This window comes from Elephantulus edwardii, unplaced genomic scaffold (genome assembly GCF_000299155.1).
Source record: "Elephantulus edwardii isolate Elephantulus edwardi_28Jun2011 unplaced genomic scaffold, EleEdw1.0 scaffold00074, whole genome shotgun sequence".
NCBI lineage: Eukaryota > Metazoa > Chordata > Mammalia > Macroscelidea > Macroscelididae > Elephantulus > Elephantulus edwardii.
Genome location: NW_006399824.1, coordinates 3098128 through 3114128, shown reverse-complemented (window position 1 = coordinate 3114128; position 16001 = coordinate 3098128). Strand labels below are relative to the sequence as shown.

General features: G+C 45.5%; 1 protein-coding gene across 1 annotated transcript in view; it reads right to left on the bottom strand.

Annotated features, from left to right (window-relative positions):
* Nucleotides 1–3548: 3548 nt before the first annotated feature.
* Nucleotides 3549–16001, bottom strand: part of LRRC20 (leucine rich repeat containing 20) — a 146227-nt gene continuing 133774 nt past the window's right edge. Inside the window, exon 4 of the mRNA XM_006888978.1 lies at nt 3549–3703. Within this exon, the coding sequence (XP_006889040.1) occupies nt 3549–3703 (155 nt within the window). The remainder of the gene's footprint in view (nt 3704–16001) is intronic.

Here is a 16001-nt window from a genome sequence, read left to right as displayed (position 1 = left end):
TTAGATATTCATTCATTGTTGCGTATTTTATCCCCTCTCCTTCCCTAGTTAATTTTTTTAAAAAATATTCTTTTGGGGAGCTCTGGTGGCCTAGTGGCAAGGAGCTGCAACTACAATCCCAGAGGCACACGGTTCGAATCCACCAGATGCTCTGCCGGGAAAAGGAGGGACAATCTCCTCCTGTATCAGTCAGATCTAATTTGACGGTACACTCACACACACACACACAAAAAAAAAAATTAATTAAAAAAAATATTCTTTTATTGTTACACAATTATCTCCCCGCCCCCAGTCCTCTTTGCAATATATCTCTTCTTCTGGGCTGTTGTTGTACAAATAATGCTTAATCATATATTCCCTTTAAATAGTTCTTTCCTTGATCTATTCCAATGCAGTGTTCATTATTTATTTCCTCTTTTCCACCAACTCCCATGTCAGTCCTGTTTCATAACAGTGGTGTTATGCAATATTTCTCTTTTTGTGACTGAGATATTCCACTTATCATAATGTCCCTGAGGGTCATCCATGTTGTGTAATATCTTGAGTTCCTCGTTTTTCAGTGCTGTGTAGTATTCCACTGTGTGAATATACTACAGTTTCTCTATCCATTCATTTGTTGATGGGCACTTAGGTTGCTTCCATCTGTTTGCTATTGTGAATAACACAGCAATAAACATGGGTGTGCATACATCTATTTGGGCGGCAGCTCTGGTTTCTTTAGGGTATATTCCCAGTAGTGGAATTGCTGGGTCAAATGGTATTTCTATTTCCAATTTTCTGAAAAGCACCTGCCTGCCAGAGTGGCTGCACCATTTTACACTCCCACCAACAGGGAATAAGGGTTCTAATTTCCCCACAACCTTGCCAGCTTTTGTTGTTTGCTGCTCTGCTGAACTTTGCTATTATTACTGGGGTGAGCTGATACCTCATAGTTGTTTTCATTTGCATCTCTCTGATAGCTAGGGATTTTGAACATTCTTAATGTGTTTGTTTGCCATCTGAACGTCTTCTTTGGTGAAGTGTCTATTCATATCCTGTGCACACTTTGTGATTCGATTGTTATCTTTTTCTTGTTGTGGTACTCGAGTATTCTATAAATTTTAGATATAATTCCCTTATCAAATGTGTCACAACGGGAAGCTCTGGTGGAGTAGTTGATATGGAATTGCACCAATAGCCCGAAGGCAGCGCTTCCCTGGCAGTTTGGATCCATTAGCAACTCCAAGGGAGGATGGTGGGCAGACTTTCCCTGTGTGACTGACAGTCTGGAAAGCCAATGGAGGCTCAGTTGAGACAGTTCTGACTTGACTTTCAACCAGAGGGGCAGCCCTTCCCCTTTGTAGGTGGGTAGGTTTGGCACCCGTGGAAGGGAGGTCTTTGTGCTGAGAACAAATCAACCACCAGTCAGGCAGGGTAGACCAATGCATTGTTTATTGTAGACTCAAAGCTAAGGGAGCTCAATCGCCGAGAGCTCCAATTTAGGGAGCGTCTGAATACCCAAGCTCCCCCAAGAGCAAGGGGCAAACTCCACTGCAGAGTGAAAAGAACTTTCTGGGAGCAGCCCCTTTGAAGGGCCCAAGAGGAGGTCCTGGGGGAGCAAGCAGGTTGGCATGCAACACTTAACCAGAAAGGCTGGGTCCAGAGACTCTGGAGCCCTGGCTGGGCAAACCCAGCCTCGCCTCCTGCCAATGTAAAGTCAATCCCTTTGTAGGAGTGTGGGGTCAGCTCTGAAAGACCCGAGAGACTGAGCATCCCCAGGCCAGGCCTCACTTAAGACAGGGAGTGAGCAGAGCCAAAGCCCTGTGAGAGAGGGTGCAGAGAAGGGCATCACCCTCTCCTCTGCACCATAAGTGCAACCCCTAGAACCCTGCTTCCCAAACTGTCCAGTGCTTACAGGGGCCCCTGGGGGTCCTGTTTCAGTGCAGATTCTGATCCAGAAGGCCTGAGAGTCTGTGTTTCTAGCAAGCCCTCAGGTGAGGCTGAGGCTGAGGCTGCTGGCTCCTCGTCCCAGGCCCCTCTCCTGTAGTCTGAGTTGCAGGGTTCTGGCTAAACAATGCCTTTTTATTGGGGCGGGGGGGTTGGGAAACAATAAAAGCACCCTTCCCTAACTATAAGAAACCTACCTCTAGCACACAAGATGGGGCAAGCTGGGGTTTTCCCCATTCATTCCCCTCAGGCACAGCTGAGCTCCCAGCTGGAGAGCCACCAGCTCCACTCCTCACCCGGACCCACCCCAGAGAGACAATCAGGATTTGAGAAAAGAGCAAAGTGAACAGGGCATCTGTTGGAATAGAGAAGTGAGGGGTGGCCCAATGGTGCCCCAAGCTGTCAGCTCCCTGCTGTGAGACGGGAGAACCTGGGAGCATTCAGAGGTGGTTCACTGCTCTGAGGGGCAGTGTCTGTTGGGAACAGCTTCACCTTGGGAATGGTCAAGTGCCCACAAGTGCACAGGACACAGGAGCTGCATGACCTGGCCAGGCCCCAAATCACAGGGTTCAGGCTGCCTCCAGACACCCACCCTGAGGTTCCCGCCACATCAGCCTGCCTCACAGGTGAGGAGGTGGGAGGTAGACACCCAAGTATCTGGAGAATCAGTGATTCTTCAAACCCTACGGTTCTGCCAGAAAGCAAGAGCCCAGGCCCTCTCTTGTTGGAGTGACCAGTGGTCAGAAAATGCCACATTCCAGGAAACACCTCAATCCCAGGCAAACCAAGCTAAGGGCTTAGAAATGACAAGGTCACTGGGGATTTGGGTGGCCATGGGGAAGCTGGCCAGCTGCAAATCTGGTGGAAGAGCCCCCAGTTGACCCTCTACATGGCAGTGGTCAGGGGGAGATCACTGAACATGGTCACCAAATTACTTCTGACAGATTCACAGCAAAGGAAGCTGAGTGATAACAGCTGTACTCTTATTCTCCATCTCAGGCTCCACCAGGAAAGCTCTTGGCCCCCTTAGCCCCGCAGGCAGAGTCTCACCCTGGTTCTCCTGCTGCTCTGAGTTCCAGCCCAGCCAACCAGAGTGGCTGGGGATGGGGCAGCATAAAGGCTGCACCTCCAAGTCTGGTCTCAGGAAGCAATAAATAGGGGAGGAGGTCTACTACTCTCAGTGCTAAAACAAGGGCCTCAGTCCACAGGGGCCAAAGAATGGCATGCTCATTCTACGGGCTCAGAAGTGCCCTGAAGATCAGAGGCAACTATTTCCTAAAAATCTTCCAAGGAGTACAAAGGAGGCACGTGTCTCACAACTACCCCTTCCCACATGTGGAGGCTCCGAGAGGGTGAGGGGTCTGCCTGGGTTTGCACAGAAGCTGCGGGCGCTCAGTGCTAGCCCTTTGCTCCTCCCTTGGGTGTGCAGGCCCCCTACTGCCCAAAGCTAGCTAGCTGTCCTGGGCTCTGGGTCAGCAGCACCCCTCCCCTCATGTGCTGTCTGGCCCACCCGCTTCCAGCCCCCTAAACTGGGCCTCCCATGAACCCCTGGGACTCCCTCCCTTCAAGGCTGTGGGCTGTGTGGCCTCTGTCCATTGCTGGGTGGGCATGAGAAGGGTGGCCTAGGGTGGGGGTGCCCGTGCACCCTCCGGAGACATGAGCATGTCGAACTTGATGAGCGGTGGGGCTATGACGCGCACCTCGGCGTTAAGCGGGTTGAAACGGAGGTTGATGCTTCGTAAGGCTGGCATGGCAGCCAGCTTCTCCACGGGGACATCTGCGGGGGAGAGAGGGGACAGGTTAGGCAGCTTAGTGACAAGTTAGCAGAGAACAAGCAGGACAGTGAAGCAGCAAAACTACAAGCAGTGTCAAGGAGCAGATCTCCAGCCCCTGCTACACATGGAGCCTGCTCTTGGATGTTCACAACTGCCTGGGGGAAATTCATCCTGAAAAATAAAGACCAAGTTCCTCAAAAAGTTACCTGATAGCCACCAAACCCATTGCAGCAAGCTGATTCCTGCTCATAGTGATCCTGGGAGACAGGGAACTTGCTCGACAGCTCACCAGGTGCAAACCACTGATCTTGCAGTAAGCAGCGGAGTGCTTTAACTACATGCCACTGGGACTCCTGTGACCCAGCAATTCCAGTCCCACACATTTACCCCAACAAGGAAAAGCTGGAATGCAAAGAGGGATCTGGGTGCCAGTGTTCACGGAAGCATTATCCACAGCAGACAAAGATAGAAACCGCCCACACAGACATCAGTGGATCAACCGGGGAACACAACGTGTTACATACATACAATGGAGTATTACTCAGCTCCCAAAAGGAATGGAGCTCTGATACATGCTACAGCGTGACTGACCCTTGACTGCATTATGCAGAGTGAAAGCAGCGAGACACAAACCTCGTATTATAGGATTCTATTTGCAGGCAATGTCTACAATAGGCAAAACCCATCAATATAGCGAGCAGACTGGTGGTTGCTAAGGGCTGAGGGAAAGCAGAGTGACTGCTTACTGAAGCCTCCTTTGGGGTGATGAAAATATTCTAAAATGAGGTAGTGGCTGTCCAACATTGTGAATGTAATACCTGCCACTGGGTTGTATGCTTCTAAATGGTTATGTGAATTTCATCACTTTTTTTTTTAAAAGGACCAAATCAAGTCACATCAGCCATACCAAATGACATCTGGCAGCTCCTCACATTAACCTTAACCATAATCCTACCACTATTCCAGAACATAGAAAAGGCATACTTTTGAACTCATTCTATGAAACAAGCAGAAGTGACACCAAAACCAGGTAAAGATGTTGTTGTTTGTTGTTGTTATGTGCCATCGAGTCGCTTGCGACTCATAGCGACCCTATGTACAACAGCCCTAAACCTTGCTCTATCCTGTGCCAATCTCACTGCCTCTGACACACCCATCCCGATTACCCCAGTCACTGAATCAATCCACCTCATAGAGGGTCTTCCCCTCCTGTGCTGTCGCTCCACTCTGCCCAGCATGATGTTCCTCTCCAAAGACCTGTCTCTCCTTACAACACGTCCAAAGTATGTCAGGCGAAGCCCCAGAATCCTTGCCTCCAAGAAGCAGCCTGGTTTAACCCTCTCCAGGATGAATCTATTTGTTTTCTTGGCAGTTCAGGGTACATTCAGTACTCTTCTCCAGCACCACAGCTCAAAAGCGTCAATTCTCCTTCTATCCTCCCTAGTCATTGTCCAACTCTCTGATGCATAACAAGTGATTGCAAAAACCATGGCCTGTATCAGGCGCACCTTAGTCTCCAGAGAGACACCGTTGCTCTTGAGTACTTTAGAGAGGTCCCTAACCGCAGACTTTCCCATCGCAATATGTTTTTTTATTTCCTGGCTACTGGTGCCAAGAGTGTTGACCGTGGAGTCGAGCAAACTGAAGCTGTGAACAATCTCAAATACTTGCCATGCATCAGAGAGCCAGATGATGACTAAGGATGACAGAAGCAGAATCGATGCCTTTGAGCTAGAGAAGAGTACTGAACATATCATAGACTGCCAAGACAACAAACAGGTCTGTCCTGGAGTGCTTCTTGGAGGCTAGGATTTTGAAGCTCCACCTCACATACTTTGTGCATGTGTACAGATGGGACCAGTCCTTGGAGAAGGATATCATGCTTGGAAGGGTGGAGGGACAGTGCAAGAGAGGAAGACCTTGGATGATAATGGATTGACATAGTAACTAGTATAACAAGGGTAGGCGTGTCAGAGACAGAGATGATCTCAGGATAAGGTAGGCTTTCATGCTATTGTTTATTGGTTGCTATGAGTAGCAGTCTACTTGACAGCACATAACAACACAACATTTATGATAGGTGGTGCAGTAATTAAAAGCTCAACTACTAATTGAAAGATAGTGGCTTGAACCAATAGCCTGTCCAAGAGAGAAAAAAATGTGGTAGTTAAGTTCTGTAAAGATAACAGCCTTGGAAACTGTATGGGACAGTTCTGCTCTGTTTATAGTGCTATTCCATTTAGAAGACTTAGGAGGAGATACAAGGAGAGTGTCTTTAGAAGTCAGGATAGTGAAACTGTCTCACATACTTTGGGCATATTGTCAGGTCAGGAGGAACCAGTCCCTGGAAAGGGGCTTCACACTTGGAAAAGTACCAATGACTTCACAAGAGAGGAAGACTTTGAGAATGCACACATGTGGATAGCTTCCTCCTAGTTGGCCAGGTAGTTGCCTTTCAAATTTCTTGGCATGGATTAGTGGGCATTTCCGGGGCTATATCTCTTTGTTGAAACACCTAGTTTTAACTAGTATTTCATCCAGTCCTGGAACCTTATTTTTTTTTCCCCATTTTCAGTGGCCTTTATTCCTTTTACGAGAGTCAAGTCTCCACCTAGTGTCATCCCACATAAAACTTGAAAAATCTTCTTTTTTTTAAAAAAAAAGTTTTATCTTTTTATTCTTTTCAGTCCATGTACCGTCAACTCAGATCTGACTGGTACAGGAGGAGATTGTCCCTCCTTCTCTAGCAGAGAATCTGGGCAGATTTGAACTGCACACCTCTGGGATTGCAGTGCAGCTTCTTGCCACTAGGCCACCAGAGCTCCGAAAAACCTTCTTTAAGACGTCTGCTTACAACAAAGTTTCTCAGCTTACAATCTAAGAAGAAAATACTTTTTTAAAAAATTTCTTTTCTTTTTTTAATTGAAATTTTAATGAAAGTTTATAGAGAACTTGGATCTCCTTTCATTCACTGTTGCACATTTTCCTCTCTGAATGCAGAGAATATACTATACAGTGTTACGAATATAACACACAAGCAAAATCTTGCTGGAAATAATTCATAAATGCTTGGAAGTACAAGGACCAAGAAATGCTAAAGAATCAAACGGGATTCAGGATTATCATTGTTACTGTCAGCTTGGATCCTAGTTAAAAGCAGAGAATACCAGATAAATGTTAATTTGTTTTGTTGAATACGCAAATGTATTTGACTGTGTGGATCATAATAAATTATGCATAATATTGAAAATAATGGGAATTAAAGAACACAAAATTATGCCCCACAGATGGAATCGATCTGATTCTTATGTATACCATCAGGTGAAATACATGTGTATAGCCTGTGTTTATGTTTCTTATAAAAGGTATTTGCAATGAATAAATCATTGTGCAAAATTCAATCATTCTATCTCCAGCTTCATTTCTGTCACCAAATCCATGTTTTCCAACTACTGATCCTTCTTCTCTGTTCCCAACTTTTGCATTCTAGTCACCCATTATTATTAATGTATATTGATTGCATGTTCGATTGATCTCTGACTGCAAAAGTTGGTAGGAATCTTATAGTTCATCTTCTTTGGCTCTGGTTGTTGGTGCATATATCTGAATTATAGTGGTATTTACTGGACTTTCTTGTATGCATATGAATATTATCCTGTCACTCACAACATTGTATTTCCATATGGATCTAGAAATGACTTTTTTAACTATGAAGGTGACCCCATTCTTCCTCACCTTTTCATCTCCAGCATAGATGCCCCAAGTCAGTCCATCTCATCTTACCAATGCCTAGAATGTCAATATTTATGCGTTCTATTTCTTCCTTCTTAACAATATCCAATTTTCCTACATTCATGGTTCCCACATTCCGTGTTCCAATCACTAGTGTCTGCTTACAGCTGTTCCTCTTCCTTTGTGTTTCCATACTTGAAAGGTCCGCCTCAGTTGCCCTGTTAGTCTACGTGTGTTCTGTTGTATATAGGGTTTTCTAAGGCCTGTTGAATGGATGGCCAATCCTTCTTCCTAGTCTGTTTTACTCTGAGTGCTCAGATTTAGAACAGTATTTCAGTATCAACTGTGAAAACCAGGCCAGATGCTGACTGTGGAACAGACCACCAACTACTCATATGCAAGTTCAAGCGGAAGATAAGGAAAATGAAATCAAATCCACAGGAACCAAAATATGACGTTGAGTCTATCCCACCTGACTTTCAAAACCATCTCAGAAACAGGTTTGAGGCCTTGAACACTAATGAGGGAAGACCAGATGAGCTGTGGGAAGATATCAAGAGTATCAACCAAGAAGAGTGCAAAAGGCCATTACATAGACAGAGGAGGAAGAAAAGACCAAAAGAGGAGACTCTGTATTGCACTAGAGCATCAAGAAGCCAAAGCAGAGGGAAGAAATCAAGATATTAGGGAGCTGAACAGAAGATTTCAAAGGGCAGAGCAGGAATACAAAATAAAGTATTATAATGAAATGTGCAAAGAGCTGGAGGCAGAAAACCAAAAGGGCTGAACTTGCTCGGCACTTCTTAAGCTCAAGGAACTGAAAAACAAATTCAAGCCTTGAGTTGCAATACTTAAGGATGCCTTGGGCAGAATATTAAATGATCCAGGAAGTATTAAAAGAAGATGGAAAGACTATACAGAGACATTGTACCAAAAGGAATCAGCAGACACAGATGAGCAAGAGCTTGTGGTGATGAAGGAAGAAGTTCAAGCCGCTCTGAAAGAATTGGCAAAAAACAAGGCCCCAGGAATTGATGGTATACCATTTGATATATTTCAACTAACAGATGCTGCCCTAGAGGTGTTAACCAAGTTGTGCCAAGAAATCTGGAGGTCAACCACCTGGTCTACTGACCGGAAGAGATCGATATTTATTCCCATTCCAAATAAAGGTAATCCAATAAAGTGTGGAAATTATCAAATAATATCATTAATATCACATGCAAGCAAGATTCTGCTGAAGATTATTAAAAAAAGACTGGAACATCACATCGACAGACAACTGCCAGAAGTACATCTGGGTTTAGAAGAGAGAGGCCATGGAACTAGGGATATTGTAGCTAATGTTAGATGGATTTTGGCTGAAACAGGGAATACTAGAGGAATGTCTATCTGTGTTTCATTGACTATGCAAAGGCGCTTGACTGTGTGGACCACAACAAACTGTGGCTAACTCTGAGAAGAATGGGAATCCGAGGACACTTGATAGTGTTTATGAGAAGCCTATACTTGGACCAGGAGGCAGTCATCAGAACAGGGCAAGGGAAAACTGTTTAGTTCAAAATTGGGAAGGTTGTATGCCAGGGATGTGTCCTAGCTCCATATCTTTTCAAACTATATGCAGAACAGATAATCCAGGACACTGGGCTCTATGAGGAGAAATGCGGAGATAGACTCATCAACAGTCTACATTATGCAGATGATACAACACTGCTTGCTGAAACTGAGGAGGACCTGAAGCACTTGCTGCAGAGGGTCAAGGACTGCAGCCTTCAATATGGATAGAAGCTCAAAATCAAGAAAAAAAGCTTCTCACCACTGGGCTGATTGGCAGCATTATGATAGATGGTGAAGAGATTGAAATTATAAACAGCTTTAGTTTGCTTGGCTCCACAATCAACACTCTTGGTACCAGCAGCCAGGAAATTAAAAGACGTACTGCCTTGGGAAAGTATGTTGTCAGAGACCTCTCCAGAGTACTGAAGAGTAATGATGTCAGTCTGGAGACTAAGCTATGCATCAGAGAACTGGACAATGACTAGGGATGATAGAAAAAGAATTGATGGTTTTGGAGAAGAGAATTGAATACACTATTACCTCTAAGAGAACAAACAGGTTCACCTTGGAGAGGGGTAAACTAGGCTGCTCCTTGGTGGCAAGGATTCTGAAGCTTCGTCTGACATACTTTGGACATGCTGCAAGGAGGGACCATTCCTTGGAGAGGAACATCATGCTTATTAGGAGGGTGGAGGGACAGCACAGGAGAGAAAGATCCTTGATGAGATGGATTGATTCAGTGACTGGGGTCATGGGGGTAGGTGTGTCAGAGACAATAAGACTGGCGCAGGATAGAGCAGGGTTTAGAGCTGTTGTATATAGGGTTGCTATGAGTTGCAGGTGACTCGACAGCACATAACAACAACAACAACAAATTGTGGTCATGAGGAAACTGTACCAGAACCAAGAAGCAGTGATTCAAATAAAACAAAGGAATACTATATGGTTTAATTAAAATCAATAAATGTGTCACTGTTGTATTCTTTTACCATATTATTCAGTATGTAGGCTGAGCAATTAGAGAAGTTGGCCTATAAGAAAACAGTAGCATCAGGATTAGTGGAAGACTAATAAACCACTTGGGTAGTGCAGATCATACAGCCTTGTCTGCTTAAAGTGAAGAGGACTCGGAGCACCTGCTGAAGAAGATCAGACTCTGGTGTGGATTACACCTCACCATAAAGAAATCTAAAATCATTACCAATGGATCAATAAATAACATCATGGTAAATGGTATAAAAAAGAGAAAGGAAGACTGTCAATGAGATGGGCTGACGCAGTGACCACAGCAATGGCCTTGCTAGCAGAGATCATGAGAATTTTGAAGGCCAAGGCAAGGTTCCAATCTATTGTTTGTGGGGTTACTATGAGTCATAGTAAACTGCGCCCAGTGATTCTCATCGTTTAATTTGGCCTGTCCCTGATCTTAACGAATGAAGCCATCAGCATGTGCCTGGTTTTTGCCCAACTCCCTTAAATGTTGAAGAATTTTTTTTTAACTTGAATGTAGTTATGTGCCCTCAAGTCGGAAGCAACTCATTCATACCTGATCCTCTCGTGGGTTTTAAGAGGCTATCAACTGCACTGGAGTAGAACGTCCATCATTGTTCCATAGAGCAACTGGCAGATTCGAACCGAGTGCCTTTGGGTTGGTAGTGCAACTCCTTACCTAGTAGGCTACCAGAGCTACCTCTCAGTACATTTGGAATATTTTTTCTTAATAATTTTTCTCTATTTGGAAATAATTTCAAATGTTAAAAAATGTAAACTAAATTACATTTCTGTGTAATTAGTTGTTAAAAATATCCCTCTATTTTAGCATTAAAGAATGCATTCACACACACAAACACACACACACACGTTCCTTACCTTCTAGCCCTTAAGTCGGTCTATACTACCTCTTATGAGGAGCATTCTCTTATATAACCACAGAGCAGTCTTTAGTTTCATACATGTACACTGATAAAACTTTTATCAAATATACTTCTCATAATAGTAATAATATCCTTTATAGCAGCTTCTGTTTTCCGCAAAGGGCATGAATGGCATTTAACTATCACATCTTTGCAGATGCCTTTAATTTGGAGAAACAAATTTAATGGGGTTTTTTTGCCTTTATCATACTGACATTTTTCAAGACCCCCACATTTTGCTCTGAGTTGGAATCAATATTATGTCTGTTTAATTCTGGCTTTGAATAGAGTATTCATGCTGTGTTTGTCTGGTGCTTAAGATTAAATCGGGATTATGCATCCTCAACTGGAAAACTGCACAGGTACGGGGTCCTTTCAGAGGATGGCATCAGGAAGCACACGACATCCATCTGTCCCTCATCAGTGGAATTCTGATCACTAGGGTGAAGTTATTGCCTAAGTTTCTCACTGAACAATTACAGTGGGTTTTAGGAGGGCCTCCTTTGCAAGGAACAAGAACTCTGTGGGGATACACAATGTCTTCATCAAAATTTAGCATCCCGTGCCCCTTGGTTCAGCACCTGCAAAAGACTCCTGGTTCACTTTCCTGATGTTATTGTTCGTTGTTATGTGCCGTCGAGTGGCTTGCAACTCATAGCGACCCTATGTACAAGAGCCCTAAATCCTGTTTTATCCTCTGCTAACCTCATGGCCTCAGACACACCTATTCCCACCACCCCAATCACTGAATTGATCCATCTCATCAAGGGTCATTCTCTCCTGCTCTGTCCCTCTCCAAGTACTGGCTCCTCCTTGCAACATGCCCAAAGTATGTCAGATGAAGCTTCAGAATCCTTGACTCCAAGGAGCAGCCTGGCCTCATCCTCTCCAGGACAAATCTATTTGTTCTCCTAGCAGTCCATGGTATATTCAACACTCTTCTCCAGCACCACAGCTCAAAGGCATCAATTCTCTTTCTATCATCCCTAGTCACTGTCCAGGTCTCCAATGCATAACATGCAACTGCGAAGACTATAGCCCGGATAAGGCACACCTTAGTCTCCTGCCTGACTCCTTCAGCCTTTAGTGTAAGCAGCTCTCCTTTCTTTCTCATTTATCTGTTATCAAATATGGCCACCTATGCTTCAGTGTCAGGAAAGGTACAGCCAGAGTGCTCCTTGGAGGCATAAGGACGGCACATGTTACAGCCCATCCATGGAGCATGCACACATTGCATCTGCTGCCTTTGACCGTCAGCTGGTAAACCAGGCCGTGCATCCCTGTTCGAACTCCCTCCCTGCCAGTGATGGCTCCACAGGGCCTCTACTTGAGCATGTCTTTAGCTGTCATCTGCCCAGGAGCAGAGCTGATTGCTGGGTCACAGGATACTGTGTGTGTTTCTTCTGGCTGCTCTCCAGGACTCTTGCTGAGTGGACCGAGTGCTCTGGCACCAGGCTGCCACTAGAGTTTTGAAAGGAGGCTGCCTGGGTCCACCTCCCCATCTGCAGACAGACAGATGGACAGACACTGAGACAGACAAGGACCTGTAGCAAAGTTCTGTGTATCCTGGCTCTCTTCCATGGAGCCCTGGAGACCAGGGCAAGGCCAGTGTCTGGGGCTCCGTAACCCAGCCGGGGTGGGGGGGGTTGCTCTCTCCACTGCAGGGAGAGCCTCCACTACCAGATCCCTGAAGAAAGAAGCCCCTTCTCTCGGGACTCCACACTAGATGGTACTACTCCTTTGCTCTCTTGAGGAGGCGGGAGATGGAGGCCACCAGCTCAGGCATAGTCTTACACTAGGGTTTAGAAAGTATTTCCTAAGATGGGGTCAATAATGTATACTGCACTGAAGCAGAGGAGGGAGAGAACCGTCTAAAAGAGAGATGTAACTGGGTATTTCTGTCATCACAGGAGACTAGAGCGAGGGCTGCATGGTGGAGGGGACCTGGGGGAGGGTTGTAAAACAATGAAAGAATCTTTTCTTTTACTTTTCCATAATTTTTGACTCATGTACTTATAACTTGTTAGTCAAATTTGTGTCTTCTAGGTTGCAACACCCCCATGATACATCTTGAAGGATATGTACATGTACAGCCAAGCACAATCAATAAGAGTGCATCTGAATTCCAAAATCAATCTCCATAATAGTCTATGTGTTTCCTACTGCCAAAGGGGCCCTTTAGAGTAGTGAGAGAAGATATTCACCCTGAAACCCACAGCGTCCCTTTTCAGCAGGAAGTAGCTAAGAGAATACGCCGTCCCCTTTTCCTTATGACTCAGGGTGAAGTCTCTCTCAGGGAGGAGTGATAGGGAATGGCAAAGGATACACTGACAAAGAAGATTAATCAGAACTGGCTTTGACAAGCACTGTGGCATTTGGACAAGAACAAACTGGGAGGAGGGTAGAGAGAATAGTGCAACAATGAATGAGTGGAAGCCCAAAATCTCTGTAAATGTTTATGAAAATTAATAAAATGTAATTATAGAAAAAAAAAAAAAAAAAAGAAAGTATTTCCACAGTTGCGCTTCTCTACGGGAATCCCAAAACATTGGACTGTGCCCATGCAAAACTTAACACCTAGACTAGGAAGCTGCTGTCGGAACAAAGCAAGGGAACACTGCATGGCTCAAAATCAGGAAAGGAGTGTGTCAGGGATGTATCCTCTCTCCACACCTTTTCAAACTATATGCCGACCAGATCATTTGGGTTGTTCCTGTTGCAGTACTGTTGAGGTGGCACTCACCCATAGCTGACCCTCCAGCACATTTTCAGAGGCAGTTAATTGCACAGGAGCAGCTTGCCCATCCTTCTCCCCTGGAGCAGCTAATGGATTCGAACCACATGCCTTTGGGATTCGAACCACATGCCTTTGCAATTGCAGCGCAGCTTCTTACCAATAGGCCACCAGAGCTCCCTGATCATTTGGGAGGCTTGTCTTTATGAGAAGGAATGTGGCATCAGGATTGGAGGAAGACTTATCAACAACCAGTGTTATGCAGATGACACAAACCTGCTTGCTGTAACTGAGGAGGCCTTAAAGTGTTTGCTGCAACCTTCATTATGGATTGCATCTCAACATCAAGAATCTGATATACTTAAGCCCATTGGTGAAGGCACTGTATCAATTTATCTGCTTGAGGGTCTTCCTCTCCTTCATCGTCCCTCCACCTTTTCAAGCATGACGTCCTTCTCCAAGGAATAACCTCTCCTAGCAATATGCCCTAAGTATGTGAGAAAAATCATCATCCTTGCCTCCATGGAGCATTCTGGCTGCACCTTCTTCTAAACATATATATTTGGTCTTTTGGCAGTTCATGGGATATTCAGTGTTCTTCTCTAACACGATAGTTCAAAAGCATCAATTCTTCATCTGTCATCCCTATTCACTGTCCAGCAAGTTGCACTGGGAAAATCTATTGTCAAGGATCTCTCCAGAGTGCTAAAGGGCAATGATGTCAGTCTAGAGACTAAGGTGTGCCTGTTTCAGGCCATGGCCTTTGCAATTACTTGCTATGCATCCGAGAGCTAGACAATGAATAAGGATGACAGAAGAAATGATGTCTTTTGAGTTGTGGTGCTATAGAATACTGAACATACCACGGACTGCCAAGAGAATGAATAGGTCTGTCCTAGAGAGGGTGAAACCAGGTTGCTCCTTGAAGGAAAGCATTTTGAAACTCTATCTCACATACTTTGGGTATGTGGTCAGGAGGGCCCCATCCTTGGATGTCATGCTTAGAAGGGTAGCATGTCAGTAGAGGAGAGGAAGACTCTAGATGAGATAGATTGATACAGTAACTGTGGCAACAGGATCAGTGTGTCATAGATGGTGTGGTTGGCTCAGGCTAGTGCAAGGTTCAGAGCCATTGTTCATAGGTTGCTATGACTGTGGTTGACTCATCAGTACCTAACAAGATGCAACAGCAGCATAGATATAGAGCACATGCTCCTTTGCCCACTTTACAGATAATGAAACTGAGACCTGAGGGGGCTCAGAAATGGGCTCAGAGTCTCAAATTTCTGTGGCACAAGCCCCAGCTGCCTCCGTGACTTGCCACACCTGATGGACAACTATAAGCCCTAACCAGAAAGTTTCAGGAGGCACTTGCTTCCATGTTGACCCGAGGCTGTGCAGATCCCAGCCCAGAGGGCACCATAAGTGGGAGGCCCTTTGAAATTGAAGAAACTAAGGCAGGTGGGAGGAAGCAACTCTGCCCCCATCACCCTGCCACTAGTGGCAGCACTGATGCTGAGGGAGAGGAGACTCTGTTGTGCCAGAGAGGTGGGATGCACAGAAGTTCCCAGGCCCTGTGAGTTGTCTGAGGCAGGACTCTGCTTATTATTCTTGTGGCCCGTCTGAGGCCTTGCACCTTGGTGGTGGTGAAAGAACACCTTGAATTCTCAAGGCGAACACCATCCCTGACATATTCATATGATGGACACTTGGGCCAACTGTGGGATTACTGGGGTGGGCTGTGGCCAGAAGCTGGGTCCCAAGCAAGAAGACTGACCACAGGCAGCCAGTCAGGGCTGCTCTCTACGTGCTGGGCAAGCAAGACCCAGCCTGACAGATGGGGAGGACAGGAGCAGGCAGTCAGGGAAAGAGAGAGGTTCCTAGAGCCAAAGCAAATGTGCTTCATGTAGGGAAAGACCAGAGACCAAGCTGTTTCTAGAATGCAAGGTTATGTAATCATGCTTTCAGGGAGAGGAGGAAAAAGCAAATGGACTGATATTAGTACCCACTCACCTCCCTTCTGCTTTCCCAAGGGATCATTTAGATGCAAATGTCACAGTGCTCACTTCTGTAACCTCAGACCCTCCTCCCCTCACTGGGCTGTTAGGTATTTGTGGAGGCCTCCTGGCAACCTCATGTGTTACAGGGCAGAACTGCTCTGCTCAGGCAGGTCTTCTGGGCTGTGATCTTAATGAAAGCAGACCCTCAGGACTCTCTTCTGTAGTACGGCTGAGTAGAGCACGGGGGTCTCCATGAGGAGGTAGTTTATGCCACCCAGGGGCCTCCACTATAAGGTTAGTTTACGCCACCCAGGGGCCTCCACTATAAGGTTAGTTTACGCCACCCAGGGGCCTCCACTATAAG